This window comes from Euphorbia lathyris, chromosome 2, assembly GCF_963576675.1.
Source record: "Euphorbia lathyris chromosome 2, ddEupLath1.1, whole genome shotgun sequence".
NCBI classification, from domain to species: domain Eukaryota; kingdom Viridiplantae; phylum Streptophyta; class Magnoliopsida; order Malpighiales; family Euphorbiaceae; genus Euphorbia; species Euphorbia lathyris.
Window position 1 is genome coordinate 60037506 of NC_088911.1, and position 15535 is coordinate 60053040.

Sequence of the window (15535 nt, forward strand, 5' to 3'; positions counted from 1 at the left end):
GAAGCTGGGACCATCGACTTTTGAAATAGAAGAAATGAGCGGAAAAAAGCTTCCGCGCACCTGGAATCTAGAGAATCTACGCCTATATAAACAGGCCGAGTAGTTCAGGGAAATGACGAGTACTCTTTTTCCTTTTATGAGTTTTTCCCACTGGGTTTTCTGATAAAAGGTTTTAATGAGGCTTTGATCCCGCACAGTTTGTATACCCATGTAACAAGAAGTCTTTTTTCTTTATCAATAAAGATATTCAATTGTTGCATCATTCGCAAAACCTTATGTTTAATCTTAAACACACATAAATGTGTTGCCTATTAAAGAAAGGCGGATGCATGATTACGCATCATTCGCAAAACCTTATGATTAACCTTATGATTATTTTTGAAAGAAAAATTATAAGGCATAAAATTAAGCGAATAAACGAGTACTCAAAAAATTGCGAAAAGGGTCTGGCCACCCTAATGAAAACAAAACTAACTACGAAAAATTACAAGTATGAAGTCGGCAAGAGGCAAGGGTCACATACGAAAATAACCGACATTAAAGCGACGAAGGATAAAACAACAATTGCACATATATGAAAAGCGGCGGCAAGGTCGCTCGGTTGATATATATACTGGCAGTTTGTTACATACAACAGTTCGGATATAAATAAAATTATACTACAGTTTCTTCTCCTTCGCCTCTATTGCCCCCTTCGCCTTCAGCGGCTCCTTCATCTTCTCCTGTGGGATGATCTGCTTCAAACGAATCCCCAACAATCAAATCAATAACTGCATCAGAGCGAGAAACATCTTGTTCAACGTGAGAAACATCTTGTGGTGTCCCTCCTTCTACGTTCTGATTTGGGATCTCACAGCTAATTGGAGAATCATGAAAACTCTGCCAATCCAGGAGAAGTACCTCAACCATATCAGCATCCTCGGCCTCCAACTTGTCCCATTTCTCAGCTAAATCCTTTTCAGGAATGGGAACCTTGGGGCGATTAAGTACATGATCTGGATGTCCATGCTCATAAGCCGCATGAATCCGCTCTCCATACCAATAGATGCGAGCACCATCTTCAGCTGTGATCTCCTCGGCCCTCCTCTTTTGCATCTCCAAGGCTTCCTTGGATGAATTCAGATCATCAATGACTTTCTGAAGCTCATCGGACTTAGCCTGGAGGGATTTGAGAGCTTCCTCCTTCTCGCTCATAGCCTTCTGACAAGCACCTTCAAGGACCTTTACTTTGCTTTGGACATCATCAAAAAGCGACTTCTGAGTCGCCAATTCAGTACCAAGGCTTTCCAACTCTCTAGCTCGTTCAGCATCCCTGCAGAGAGCACCCTCCGCGAAATTGATAATCTGCATATAAGACGATACGCCAATAAAAAGAGCGAATAGAGACATGCGTTTGAAGGATATAACATAAGTGGAAAGCAATATACCTCTATAGCTCGCTTCTCAATCCCCTCCATGGCAGTCGGAAGCGGCACTTGTTCACGCACACGAGAAGCGGAGGGAAGTCGCCCAAGGACATTGCATATGGAAGAAACAATGTCCCTACAGGAAAAGCTCACGGCTTTACCAAAGGTTCTGGTCCACCATCCGCTGATATCAGGAATCGGCTATGGATACACAAGGAGAAGGGTCAGGATAACAGCGAAAACTGACAAGAGAAAATAAATAACGCAAGAAGAGCGAATAAATTATGATACCTCATGAAATGGGGGACCGCCCTTGGCTTTGGATGGAGTGGACGTAGATGTACCACCGACAGTCAAGGATACGGAGGTATTCTTCTTCCTAGGGCGAGAAGACTCCACATCCACATTACTCTTCCGCTTCCTATTTAAGGGAAGCTCCTCAGAAACAGAAGCGGGGCCCTGTGAAACGGAAGCAATTGGGGGGGAAGCCGCCTCAACAGAAGGAGTCACCCCCACAGGAGAATTCGCCCCTGCAACAGAAGTTGTTCCCGCCATCCGCTTCTTCCTTCTCGCCAGGGCTTTCGCTTCCCGATCTGCAGCGAGTTGAGATAAAGGATCACCCCTGCAAAGGGTTAAAAGAAATCATCAACTTGGAAATAAGTTAATAGTACCTTGTACAAAAACGCGATAAGGGATATAGACAACACGATCTCCCTCGCGGTAGGCAATCGCTACTCGGCTTCTTAGCATATGGAATGCCTGATCATATGTCCATACAAAAGGAGGAGTGCTCTTCAAGAACTTTATAATATCGGATTCGTCCTTGCTGGGGTAACCAAAGTTCAAACTCTTTACATTGGGTCGGCCCCAGCAGCGAAGAAAGTTTGGATTCCCTTCATGGAACTTAATGAAGAAATAGGACTTATCCCACTCGCGGATTTTGTTCGACTTCTCATCAAAGCCGTAGTAACCGCTCTGTCGGATGAAAGTAAAGTACTCCCCCGAACTCTTGAAATGATGAAGCTTAGAGAAAATCTTGAGCGAGAGGGGAACCTCCAGACAATCCGCCAAAAATTTATCCAAGGTTAAGTCGGCCCATCCGTTGGGATGCAGTTGTCCGGGTGCGATTCCATAACCACCAAGGATGGAAGCAATCTCATCCGCCAGCGGATACGTGAAACCGCAGATAATCTGGGTGACAAAAATGGTGAAATACCCCTTTGGGTAGTCGCCCGGCCCTCTATCCTCCCCGGGAATGATGGTTTCCAGACCTTGGAGCCAAGGATACTGCTCCCGCAAGTCATCAATCGTCTCACGGCAAACTAGGCTTCCCAACCTGTCCTTTTTTGGTAATAAACGGGGAGTTGGGATAGGTGGTGGAATCAACTTCTTAGGGTCAAAACCTAGACCCTCATCAGTTGTATTCGCCAGATGGAGAAAATCGGCGGGATGGGAATCAGACCAAGGAGAGCTGGTTGAAACTTCATCAACCATCTCATCAACCTCATGAGACACCTCGCGAACGTAATTTTCGTCGAACGGTGCGAAATCGAGGTCAGGGTTCGACATATTAACGAAGAAAGACGAGCAGAAATAAGAAAAGGGTCGAACGAGTTACAAGTTGCGGAAATGAACACTTACATGTGAAAGAGAATACAGAGAAGAACGAACGCTAAAGGGTTGACGCCGGAGAAGAAATGACGGAGAACGAAAGAACCACTTTCGAATTTTGAATATCCAGACGAAGACGAAGAGTCCCCTATAACATATGAAAAGACCCTAAAGGGCTCTTGCCAAACTAAGGGGGAGGCATGTGATGATCCGTGAAACCAAATCGGGCCGAATCATAAACACGGGCCCAACCTATACTTAGGCTCATGGTTCAAGATCAAACGGGCTCCGAATAAAGGAAGCGGGTAAAACGAGTAACCGCCCCGAAATCCTAAACGGAGCATTAAACCTCCCACTCAAAACAAACGAGACCACGTTTGTAGCCACGTAAGGGACGTGGCCTGGAAAGAGTAACCGCCCCCGGCGGTTACCTAGGAACACTTATAAAAAGGACATAAAAGCAAATGGGGAGGTACGTTCACATCTTTTCCCCACAATACCAGTATCAATTTACCAACCTTCCCATAAAACTGACTTGATCGTCGGAGAGTTTTCCCGGAGATCCTGTCTCCGGTTCTGTTTTGCAGGTAACCGCGACGAAGATCATCAAATCGAATCTAGCAAGTTATCAAATATTGATTACACAAAGTAAATATAAAATTTTGTGATTTACAATAAAATATATCGAATTAAGTACATATATCTCATAACTAAAATAAAGGATATAATGATCACTTTAAATTTTATTTAGTTGTTTTATTTTAATTAATATTATCATGTTGAATAAAATTTTTTTTTGATGGGATCATGTTGAATAAATTTTAAATGATAATGTAACAGTAAATTATAAGAATTATAGTATCGATATATGCATGTTACATATTTAAACGTAATGACTCCGTGGCCCAATGGATAAGGCGCTGGTCTACGAAACCAGAGATTCTGGGTTCGATCCCCAGCGGAGTCGAATTTTTTTTCCCACCATTAGCATTGAACGACGCCGTTTGCATATATTTTTCTACCGCTCGCAATTTCAACCGACGCCGTTTGATTGATGTTCAGTCTAGATTAGAGCTTAGCTGGACAGTCTCCTGGCTTGCAGCTGGTTCCAGAAAGAAATCCCTTGCTGCCGAGTTAGGGCGTCGGAATAGGAGACACAAGATCGATCGGAATACCGAAAAGAGATTTTAACACTTGTCTCATTCAATACAAAGGTAATCGTTAACATGCCAATCTGGGCCTTCATACGATAACTAAGTACCTCACCGCCATTCTTGTGTTCTTGCAGAAGTACGCAGAACGTCACCGTATCTAAGGAGGTTTGTTCCACTAATATAGCAAGGACAACATTGAGAGTGATTATTGAACTGTGAAAACCACCTTCTGCCTATCAGAAAGTGCATTTAGAGGAAAAAGATGCGGATATCATTTTCTGGGCTGCGAAACGCCTTGCCTTTTTCAGGAATCGTCAGGTACAACGTGCTCTTTTATTATTATTTTTTTTTTTTAATTCATTATTAGTTTATTGTGAATAGAACTCGCTCTTGGGTGATATTATACGCTGTTATCTTTGAGTTGATCTGTTTTCTGGGTTTTGAGAGCGAATTAGCTGGGTTTCATATTCGAATTAGAAGTTTAATGTTAATGAATAATTACTTCATTTAGTGATGTAGCCGTTTCATGAATTAATTCATTTCTTTTTTAATGTTTTGGTGAGATTGAGGCCTGTTAGTTGCATGACATGCGCATGAAGTCATCCAATTATGAATTTTTACTCGATTTCCTTTGTTGGTCCTGACATTGAATTAAAGCAGTCTGATCGTAAAACTTCGAGTCCGTGGAGCAAGGTATTAAACCTCAGTAGATTTAGTTTCTTATGGCCATTCAGATTCTCTAGTGGATGCCCGATGCTTAGCAGTTACACTTTTTTTTGGAAGTTATCATGGATTGAGGCTACCTAATTAGCTAAATTTAAATGGATGTGGAACAAAGTATTAAGTTTTGGTTAAGCTAAACAGTATTTATGTTATTTATTGAGGAAGAATTACTTTGCCTAATTGCTCTTCATTCACCAGATTTATCTTTGAGGAATTGCCAAAACATTTGACTCTTCACACATTTTTAAATTATGAAAAAATAAAAAAATAAATACCATTGAAATACATTTTTATTGACCAATTCGAATTGACTCCTAAGATCTATAATTGCCTCACCTAGCTACTCTAGGTTGGGAGGGTAGGTCCTGGTGAGCAGCGACTCCCAATATGATCATTATATGCAGGTTCTTTTTTTCAAGGGTGGAAACTCCCGGACCAGAAGTTCACCTTCTTACAACATTGCCACCTGTGAATTATCCTCACAATTGGAGCTTGTGCTTCTACACTTTGTTGTTCACGGCCCATTCACCAGTTGGCAAACTTGTTGGCTCTTTGCTGATATCCTTCCTTCATTCAGCACTCATCAATGCCATTTATGTGAATAGTCATTTTTTTCCCAAAGACTGAACAGATTTCTATTTGTGCCTGCAGAAAGTGGATTTCTTACCTACAATAACTGCAAATAGTCTTTTCCCGTTTAATATCTTGTTCCTGAGCATTAGCGTCTGCTTGTTGGGGTTAGGGGAGGTTAATTAAAGGGAGGTTATTTTCCTAACCTTGCTTGGAAGGGAGTTTAAATGCAGGTGAGGGTTAAATGGGGGTTAAATGAAGGTTAGAAAACCTTGAAATAACCTCAATTTCAGTCCCACCAAATTGGTGGGTTCTGGAGGTTCACTAAATAACCTCCCCTCCCTTTAATGAACCTTGTCAAACCTTCATCCAAGCAGACCCTTAGGGACTTCACCTTGTTCAAGAGTGTTTGTTGGTATTCGTTGATTAAGTTCTGAGGTTCCAAATTAATCTTCTAAATATTATGTGCTAACAATTATACTGGGCAGAAAGTAGTGCAATATGCAACCTATACTAGTTTCAGCCTGAAGGAAATTTAGAACAATGACTTCTCTTCACAACACTTTTGAAGAAATATTTTAATTATATTTTTCAATATTATATGTTGTTTACAGTATGCATATGCCTCTAAGTCTGATGTAATGTAGAATGGCCAGCCAACACATTAAATTGGAGTTTAACGAATCAAGTGCATGACGCTAATATAGTATGTTTATGTATTTGCCTATGAGAAGGAACTGGCATGAAGAACCTTTGTTCAGTTGGTTACAGAGTAGGTTCATGACAACAAGCAAGCGTGTTCAAGACAGAAGCAGCAAGAAGAGAGTGCATGATCTGGAGATAGTGACAGAAAAGTGGAAAATTGTGTCCAAAGTACTTGCAGTTCTTGAAGTATTAAAGCATGAGCCAGAGATGGTAATCCCTGTAAGAAGTCTTGAACAACACAGGACTAGTATCAATCTTCCTAGACCGCATAAAGTTTCTGATTTTCTACAGAAATCTCCAAAGATATTTGAATTGTATAAGGATCAAAGGGGAGTGCTGTGGTGTGGGATGACAAAAAAGGCTGAGGATTTAGTGCAAGAGCATGGCAGGTTAATTGAGGAGAATTCAGATAAAGCTGCAGAGCATGTTACTAGGTGTATTATGATGTCTGTTGATAAGCGGCTTCCAATATATAAGATTGCGAATTTTAGAAGGGATTTTGGCCTGCCTATGGATTTTAGGAAAAAATGGGTGCATCAGTATCCTAAGCTTTTTAGGGTTGTTAAATCTGGGAATGAAATGGAATATTTGGAACTAGTAAATTGGGATCCTGCTTGGGCCATCACAGAGCTAGAGAAGAAGGTATTAGGGTTATCAGAAACAAGTGTGCATGAACCAGGATTGCTTACCTTATCATTTCCTACGAAGTTTCCTCCTAATTACAAGAAAGCTTACAGATATGCTGGTAAAATTGAGCACTTCCAGAAGAGGTCTTACTTGTCACCATATGCAGATGCTAGGGGTTTGACAGCAGGGTCACTAGAATTCGATAAGAGGGCTGTTGCTATAATGCATGAATTGCTTAGTTTTACGTTGGAGAAGAGATTGGTTACCGATCACCTTACCCACTTCCGGCAAGAACTTGTGATGCCACAGAAATTGATGAGACTTCTTTTGAAGCATTTTGGGATTTTTTACGTGTCGGAGAGAGGGAAGAGGTTTAGTGTCTTCTTAACTGAAGCTTATGAAGGGCGACAGCTGATTGAGAAAGGTCCTTTAGTCGCTTGGAAGGAAAAATTCCTTGACTTTGTGGGTTACAGAGGAAAGAAAAACAGAATTGAAACTTATAATGATTTATCAGACATGGAGTATGTTAATTTGGATGAGAATGATTCTGAGAATGAAAGCATGAGAACACAATTTGAGGATGAGGAGACAATGGATGGTTTAGAGGATGCTTTACTTGTAAAAGACCACGATATGGAACTTGGAGAGCTTGGCTGTGCTTACAAGGATATTGATTCGTCTTAGCCTTATGAATTTTATCTCATGTGGCTTTAAAACCGTTTTTGAATTTCACCTCGAAGAGGTTATTTGTTGATGGAGCTCATGACTTCCAATATGCGTACTTCTTACTTAATGAAGTTCTATATCTCTCAAACTTGATTGGTGTTTGTCAGGGGTTGTTCTATGCCATGAATCAAAAAAATTCTAATAGGAATAACTTACATTCCCTACTCATAGAATTTCTAATAGGAATAACTTACATTCCCTACTCATAGAATTTCTAAGGAATAGCTGTTATGTCCCCAAATATAGCCCATTGGTTTTTGGCAGCTTTTTCTCCTTGAGGAGGGTTATTGTGCATTTCGTGTTTATCTCAGTTCTTTCTACGAATGCATCTTCCATAAGTTTGTTATTGTTATTTTGTTTTTCGTTTTAGGTTTTGATTTTCTCAGATGATTACTGGTTTTCTATGGCATAGGCAGCTTGAACAGGAGATGGAAACCGTGGTTAAGGTACTGCAGCCTGGACCATTGGGAATAGTGGAACACAAGTTCTCAGCTGAGGAGATAATTGAAGCAAATGCTACAGTTCGAAGGGCAGTTGAGAATTGGGAAAGAAATGCAAATGTAGAGCATAGAAGTGACATTCTGAAAGACTTCATCCACAATTGAAGAATTATATGATGCATAGCATTTCATGGATGCTAGAATGGGCAACACTTTTATAGGTTTGTAAGATTCTCCTAGTTGCTTTATGGATGCCTGCCTACAGGGGCTTTGCATAAGTAAGAGTCTGGTTCTGTTTTCTGATACAAATTGTAGAAGGAGAGATTTTGTTTATCTAGATGAGGATTGTTTTGATTAGCTGGTGGAGTTGATGAGGATGTATTTAAGTGATTGATTGTCTTAAGTTAGCTTGAAGCCTAATTCATAGATCAGGTGAGATGTGTATGCATTCTTATTGACTGATAGATGACATTCCAAGGACAAGTATGAAAATAGAAGAAAGTGCATAGGTAATCATTCTCTTGGGGCAAAACAGAGATGATAAATTATCCAAAAAAGATGAGAATCAAAAGAAAAAAAAAAAAAAAGAACCAAGTAGTTCCTCTTAGCTCAGAAGTAACAGTGATACCTCTTCGTCTATGTTGTTTCCTCTTTATATTTTTGCTGTAGCTGTTGGTGAATTTCTCCTAACTACATGGCCACACTTTGGAGTAACATTTCTGTTGGAGAAAACACCTATCTCTAATAGACTAAATAAAATTTGGCTTAATTCGCCTCAATTGTTTTAATAAATAAACAATTTATTTTTTTTATGTATTTTTAGAAATAATTATGTAGTCTATATGTTTTTGTTTTCGTCAACCTTTTAAGTTATTTTGTTAGGATAGATGATCAAATTAGATTAAATAAAATTTAAAATAGTGATAATAAATAAAAAAATTTCTATATTAACTTTATGGGAAAATTACAAAACTGGGTCAAATGGGAGGTCCATTTACATTTTAATACCCATTATTGTTCAACTTACATATATAGACTATGCCCTGAAAACTTTCCAGAAATGCCCTTCATATATATATAAGGACTTTGTATTTCACCCCTCTTCTCTCTTTTTACGCGATAAATCTCTCTTCCTACGGTCCTGCGCGATTTTCTCTCTATTTTTTTTTCCCTTAAGATCCTTCATCAATCAAAGCCCAAGCCTTGTCATGTAAGTATGATGTTAGTTTCATATGGTTAATTCGCTTTGAACTCGTTGATGTTAGTTTACTTTTGAGGTTAGAAATTTGTAAATCTGAACTTCGTGCGGAAGATCGCGTGCTTCGCATATTATGATTTCGCTTCGCGAAATAGTAATATGCGAAGTCTATTGAAGGCTATGTATGCGTTTGTTATTTGCATACTTCGCGGAATTCGTATATGGAATATACGCGAAGTATGCGAAGATATGGTGTTCCATCATTGGCTTCGCACACTTCGCATATTTTACGTATTTGCGAAGTATGCGAAGTAGGCGAAGATATGGTGTTCCATCATTGGCTTCGCACACTTCGCATATTTTACGTATTTGCGAAGTATGCGAAGTCTGCGAATGTATTTGCGTAATATGCGAATTCGCATAATCGGATTACTATGAATTATGCAAAGTATGCGAAGTGTATGTTATTTCATGATGTTATTACATTCTGTTATCTCATTTCTTTTTTTTTTTTTGTTTATTATTGACAGAAGAATGTCAGACCAGTTTGTGTTGTGTGTGATCATGTGGAATGGCCGGTGGAAAACAGTTGGTAAGACCACGACATACGATGGGGGCGAGAAGAAATTGCTGAAGCTGTCTCCGGGATTGAGCTTGGAAAGGCTGCAAGAGATAGTATACACTACTGCTCATGTTGATCCAATGTCATTTGATCTACGTATGACTATGCAGTTAACTATCGGACGAAAGCAACTACCTGGGGCAGTAGTTCCGATTGTTGATTCAAGTGATGTTGAGTGTTTTTTAGATTATTGTCGGATGAAAACTGACGTTGTTACCCCACTATATGCTAATTTTGAGTCACGAACAATCCAACCGCGAGTCACGAAGGTAGAGAATGTTATTCATTCAAGTTGTGATGCCAATGCCACAGTTGTATTTGAAACAAATCCTGAAGTAGACAACACAACTGTTGAACGCCCTCCTCATAGGCCAGGAAAAGAACCAATCACTGAGTGCAATATTGCATCCCACACTCCTGGTTTAGATGATATTAGCTCGAATCCGGTTTATCATCGGGAGGACCAGCTGTACGATGATGACATTTGGGGTCATGATCACACAGAGGAAATGGTAAATGATGGACAACCTACCCCTCCGAGACAATCGCATTGCGAAGCTGTTCCCCAAAGCAGGGTATTGGCAGAGAGTGTAGAAACAATAAGGAAGAGGAGTGATCCATTTCGATGGCTACCTAAGATCCATGATGCACCCAAATTTACTATTGAAGATAGTTCATCGAAAGGGGTCGTCGGTTTAAAGGTACATGACATGTTCTCTAACAAACGAGAATTGCAGGCTGCACTAGGTAAATACGCAGTGAATAATAGGTTCGAATGGAAAGTGTACAAGTCTAACAAGTCCATGTTTGAGGTTAGATGTAGACATTTGGATGTATGTAAATGGCGTGCTAGAGGAATTGCGATATCCAATTCAAGTATGTTTAGGCTCCGAAGAATGGATACAATGGACAACCACACATGTTCTAGGGATCAAATGTTACCACATCACAGGCAAGCGGGGAAACGAGTGGCTGGCATGCTACTTTCAGCTAAGTTTGATATCCAGGGTAGAGTGTTTAGACCAAAGGACATTGTGAAAGATTTTGAGACCCAATACAAAATAAACTTGTCGTATATGCAGGCTTGGAGAGCAAGGAATTGGGCGATAGAAGATGTGATGGGTTCACCGGAAGAGTCATACATGTTGTTACCCGACTACTGTGAGACGTTGAAAGCATGCAACCCAGGTACGGTAACACATATTCAAACCGACGATGCTGATCATTTTCAGTACTTCTTTATGGCGTTTGGTCCTTCACTTAGAGCTTTTAAAGAACACATTCGGCCTGTCATTTGCGTTGATGGAACCTTCCTAAAAGGTAAGTATCCAGGACAATTGTACATTGCAGTTGGAAAAGATGGTAATAACCAGATTTATCCTATCGCTTTTGGGGTTGGACCAAACGAGAGCAACGAGGCTTGGAGTTGGTTCATGACGAAGCTGAAAGAATGTATTGGGGACATAGACAATTTTGCCATAATCTCGGATAGGCACAAAGGAATTGACTATGTTGTGAATTTAGTGTTTCCAAATGCAATACATGGATGTTGTTGTCACCATTTGAAAATGAACCTGCAGGCCAAATTCAGGTCAGTTAGAAAGATAGGCGATGTGTATTGGGGAGCTGTTAAAGCTTACAGGGTTTCAGATTTTATTGAAGCATTCACTCGACTACGTGAGCTACATGGCCCAACAGCAGTATATCTAGAGCAAGCTGGTATCCAGAGATGGTCGCGTGCATATTTTCATACCCGTCGTTATAACATAATGACAACAAATATTGCTGAATCATGGAACGCTGTAATGGTTGAAGGAAGACGTTTGCCCATCACAATGTTGATAGAGTACATTAGAACTACTGTGCAACGATGGTTCTACGAAAGACAAACAACGGCTGGTAAATATTTTATACGTTGTCATTTATGGTAATTTAGCTGATACATAAATACATTACCTTCATTTTCCATTTCTAGGAGCACGAGAACATTATCTGTCATTGGACGGTGAACGGAAGATAAAGAAACATGTTACTAAAGCTATACCATGTACATTCAGTGGAATAAACCAACACACATTTCAGATTGGGGACCGAGGGAAAGGGGGTATTGTTGACTTAAATGCAGGTACTTGCACGTGTAGGCAATGGCAACTTTCTCAATTTCCTTGTAAACATGTATGTAAAGTTGCATGTGAGAATCGACTAAGTAACGCATACCAATGGGTTGATAAATATTACACCAACAACGCAGTTAGATTAGCTTGCGCAGAGTGCATCTACCCACTCGGACCCCAGACGGAGTGGACAAACTGTGCCCCTCCAAGGAATGTGCTTCCCCCTGTAAGAGGTTCTGCCCCAGTTGGACGACCAAGAAGTTAGAACAGAAGACCGTCACAAGGTGAAAACCCATTGCCAATGATATGTAGCCGATGTGGGAATATAGGGCATAATAGGTTGAATTGTGACCGACCGTTGCTGCGAAGTAGACGTTCGCGAATACACCACTTTGCGGATCAGGAGGTATGTTCGCGAAGCTGATATGATTCGCATAAGCAATGGTACCTTCGCGAATATGAATACTGCGAACTGGTATCCTCGCGAATTCAGTCATATGCGAATTGGCGAATGCAATGGGCACAATATACAACAAAAGATCTATATAACAATAGAAATTACTCAAAATCCATACAGTTTGCCATGGAAAATTTCAATTACAACACGTAATCTAAGGAAATCTCCGTCATCTGGGTCTAATTCATGCAATTGCCGGCCAGCTGTTAAAAGTTGAGAAAAAATGCACACCAGCATCCCACAATCGTTCGATGCTGTTCTCTATTGTGGAGTGTCCGGTAGCCTAGTCCACCCTATCCGGTTGTCCTGATTTTGACCAGTCCACCCTATGGTTTTGCCAATAGCGTATGCAAGTACGGTCAGGGGCCTCTGGAGTACTTGACCAAGCTTCTCCTCACTGTCATTAGAAAGACAACTATCATATATGTACATGTGCATATTCGTTGTATTTAGCACTCCTAATATCCAATGGTTTCCTTTTATGTTGAATGGCATGAATATTCGCTTCAACCCCTTCCATGGTCTCATAAACATGTCATCTCTCCCATTGATAGTATTACACACGTGGCCCATATTCCCGCATCCTTGCCTTCCTTTCTTCTTCCTCATTTTCCTGTATATTCACGTCATTCTTCTTCTTAGACCTCTTCTCGTTTCTAATTCTGTCCTCTTCATCTATATAAACATACTCTTCGCTCTGGTTACCTACAGCATTCTCTTCCTCAATCTCTACAGCATTCTCTTCCTCATTATGTACCTCATTCTCTTCCTCATTGTTCTCCTCTTCTTCACTTAGCTCAGACCCCTTATAAGGTGCGAATAACACATCAAGGTCAAGGTCTACAGCTTTCCCATCAAAATAATCCTTCATTGGCGCATACCAATCGCACTTTGCCTCGTCTTCCTCGATAACAAGTTCAGATGCTTGCACATCAGCTGACTGAAAACATGAAAAATCAAACCCAACTCCATAAGTACATGTTACTTACATCCAAAGCACACATTAATTCTGTACACAAGACATATGTACTTACCTTAAATATTTCTTCAGCTTCTAAGAAAGTTATATTCTTTGCACTTATCCACCGACATATACGAGGGTACACGTTCTTTGGTCTCCTCAAATAGTATTTAGGGGGTGCATGCAATATCTCCAGTATCCAAGCCTACAAAGTATTAAATAAAAACCATTACATTTGAAATCTAACATTAATTAAATCACATGCATATAGGAAACATACCTGGAATGCTTGTGCTAATCCATGAAGCTGATATGGGACGACCTTCTTCTTTCCTTCTTTCGCGTTGTCCGCGTCAAATGCCTTCTTCCTGCCTGGGATCCCACGTCCCATCGTCTTGTACAGCTCATTCCAAGCAGGCACACCCCATGGAAACGAGTTAAATACAGTCGGGAAATCAGTTAGGTTGATGATATTGTCATCAACCTTTTTCACTGCATCAGTTGTGAGTAGGAACCTGTGTATAACGAACAACATAGCCATTGCCACCGCATCATCGTTATTTTTTTTCTCCTAATTAGTCTCTAAGAAGGTATCGAATATATCTTTGTGATATATGCTCTCTCTACCTCCAAAATAGAGATTCCTCAATCTGTTTTCCCTTTTATAATTGCTCATCCGTTTAAAAATTGGTAACGGATCACCTAGTCTCAATCCGGTTACGAGTGCGAATTCACGCTGACCGAATTTCACTTCAACACCATTGATTTGGAACCACATTTCTCCGGATTTATCCTCTTTCGGATTGATCTCCATTGTAAGCACCCCATGGCATAGAGGAGAGGACAACGAATACACTTCGAAGTCCACCAAATGCCCAAAACATGTTTTCCTGAACATGGCCAACTGCACTGTGGATAATCTTTATTTCACTTTCTTCATCACCTCAGCATCAGAACGAACTGTGATGGTAGCTCTCGTATCATAGGCGAAGGGGTACCTAAACGTGTCTTTTACACTCTTCTTAAGTGTCTTTGATGTCCTCTTCCTCTTTTTGGAATTAGACTTAGAATGATCACCCTTCCAAAGCATAAAGTATATCAAATTAGTCAAGTCAATACTCACTTCGCGAATATGACATTCGCGAACTGACAAGCGTAAAAGTTGTCTTCGCATATGCGGAACAATAGCATATGCATCGACTGCTATGTGGGCATGAGTTTACTTCGCATATTTTGCTCTTCGCGAAGTAAACTCATATTCGCGAACTGGTCGATTCTGTAAAATTTGGTCCACCCAACTGATTTTAACTATTTCTAAGTATCATTATAACAAAATGAAGCTCTGAACCAACCAAAAAACACAATTAATTTGCAAACCCTACTTCTAAATCGCATGAGAAGTAAAATCACCGTAGTATAGGAATAGAAGCGTTAAAACCTAATCAGAAATCACAAAATAACATACCTTCGTGCCGGTTCTTGCCATTGAAATCGGTTGGAAGTCGCTGAAAGAAGAAATGTAAAGATTGGAGGTGTTGAAGATGTTCGTCGTTCGAGTTTATGGTTATCGTCCTTCAAGTTTCGCGAATGGTTTAGGGGTGAAATGCAAAAGTCCTTATATATATATGAATGGCATTTCTGGAAAGTTTTCAGGGCATAGTCTATATATGTAAGTTGAACAATAATGGGTATTAAAATGTAAATGGGCCTCCCATTTGACCCAGTTTTGTAATTTTCCCTAACTTTATTTATATTTCTAATCTCTCTGGTATATAACAATTGATTTTATATTTTTTTCTATAATTGTAGAACTTGTTTAACTAAAAAAACTAAATGAGAAATAGTTAAGAAAGTATAAAATTATGAGTAGAGTTATATAAAAATTATAGATGTGAACTTTTCTATTTGGATAAAATGTTAAAATTATCAATATGAAATGATTAAATCGAAATAGCAGCAGCGTGACTGAGCAAAGGAATAAGCTGCAACAGCGTTGTTTCGAATAGGTGTCCGTCTGGGATTTGGTGAAGCTCGTAAACACTTTGGGTTGGCTCCAAAACCACATATCAATGACTTTATGGAATGGCTCATGCAACACCATGTCATGTCTTGCTGAATATCACTATTGCCTTTTCCTAACCATAACAAATGCTATTTTCCACTTTCACTAACCATAGTCTGCACTCAACCTTCAAGTAAGGGGTGCCAACAACAAACTGAC

General features: G+C 40.0%; 1 protein-coding gene and 1 non-coding gene across 2 annotated transcripts; both read left to right on the plus strand.

The window, feature by feature from the left end:
• Positions 1-3911: 3911 nt before the first annotated feature.
• Positions 3912-3984, plus strand: TRNAR-ACG (transfer RNA arginine (anticodon ACG)). Its single transcript has one exon. It is a non-coding gene; the product is annotated as a tRNA-Arg (tRNA).
• Positions 3985-4072: 88 nt separating this feature from the next.
• Positions 4073-7610, plus strand: LOC136218380 (protein WHAT'S THIS FACTOR 1 homolog, chloroplastic). Its single transcript, XM_066005216.1, has 3 exons — positions 4073-4231; positions 4306-4489; positions 6199-7610. The coding sequence occupies exons 2-3, from the start codon at positions 4434-4436 to the stop codon at positions 7478-7480; spliced, it is 1338 nt and encodes a 445-aa protein (XP_065861288.1). The 5' UTR covers positions 4073-4231; positions 4306-4433; the 3' UTR covers positions 7481-7610.
• The last annotated feature ends 7925 nt before the right edge of the window (positions 7611-15535 follow it).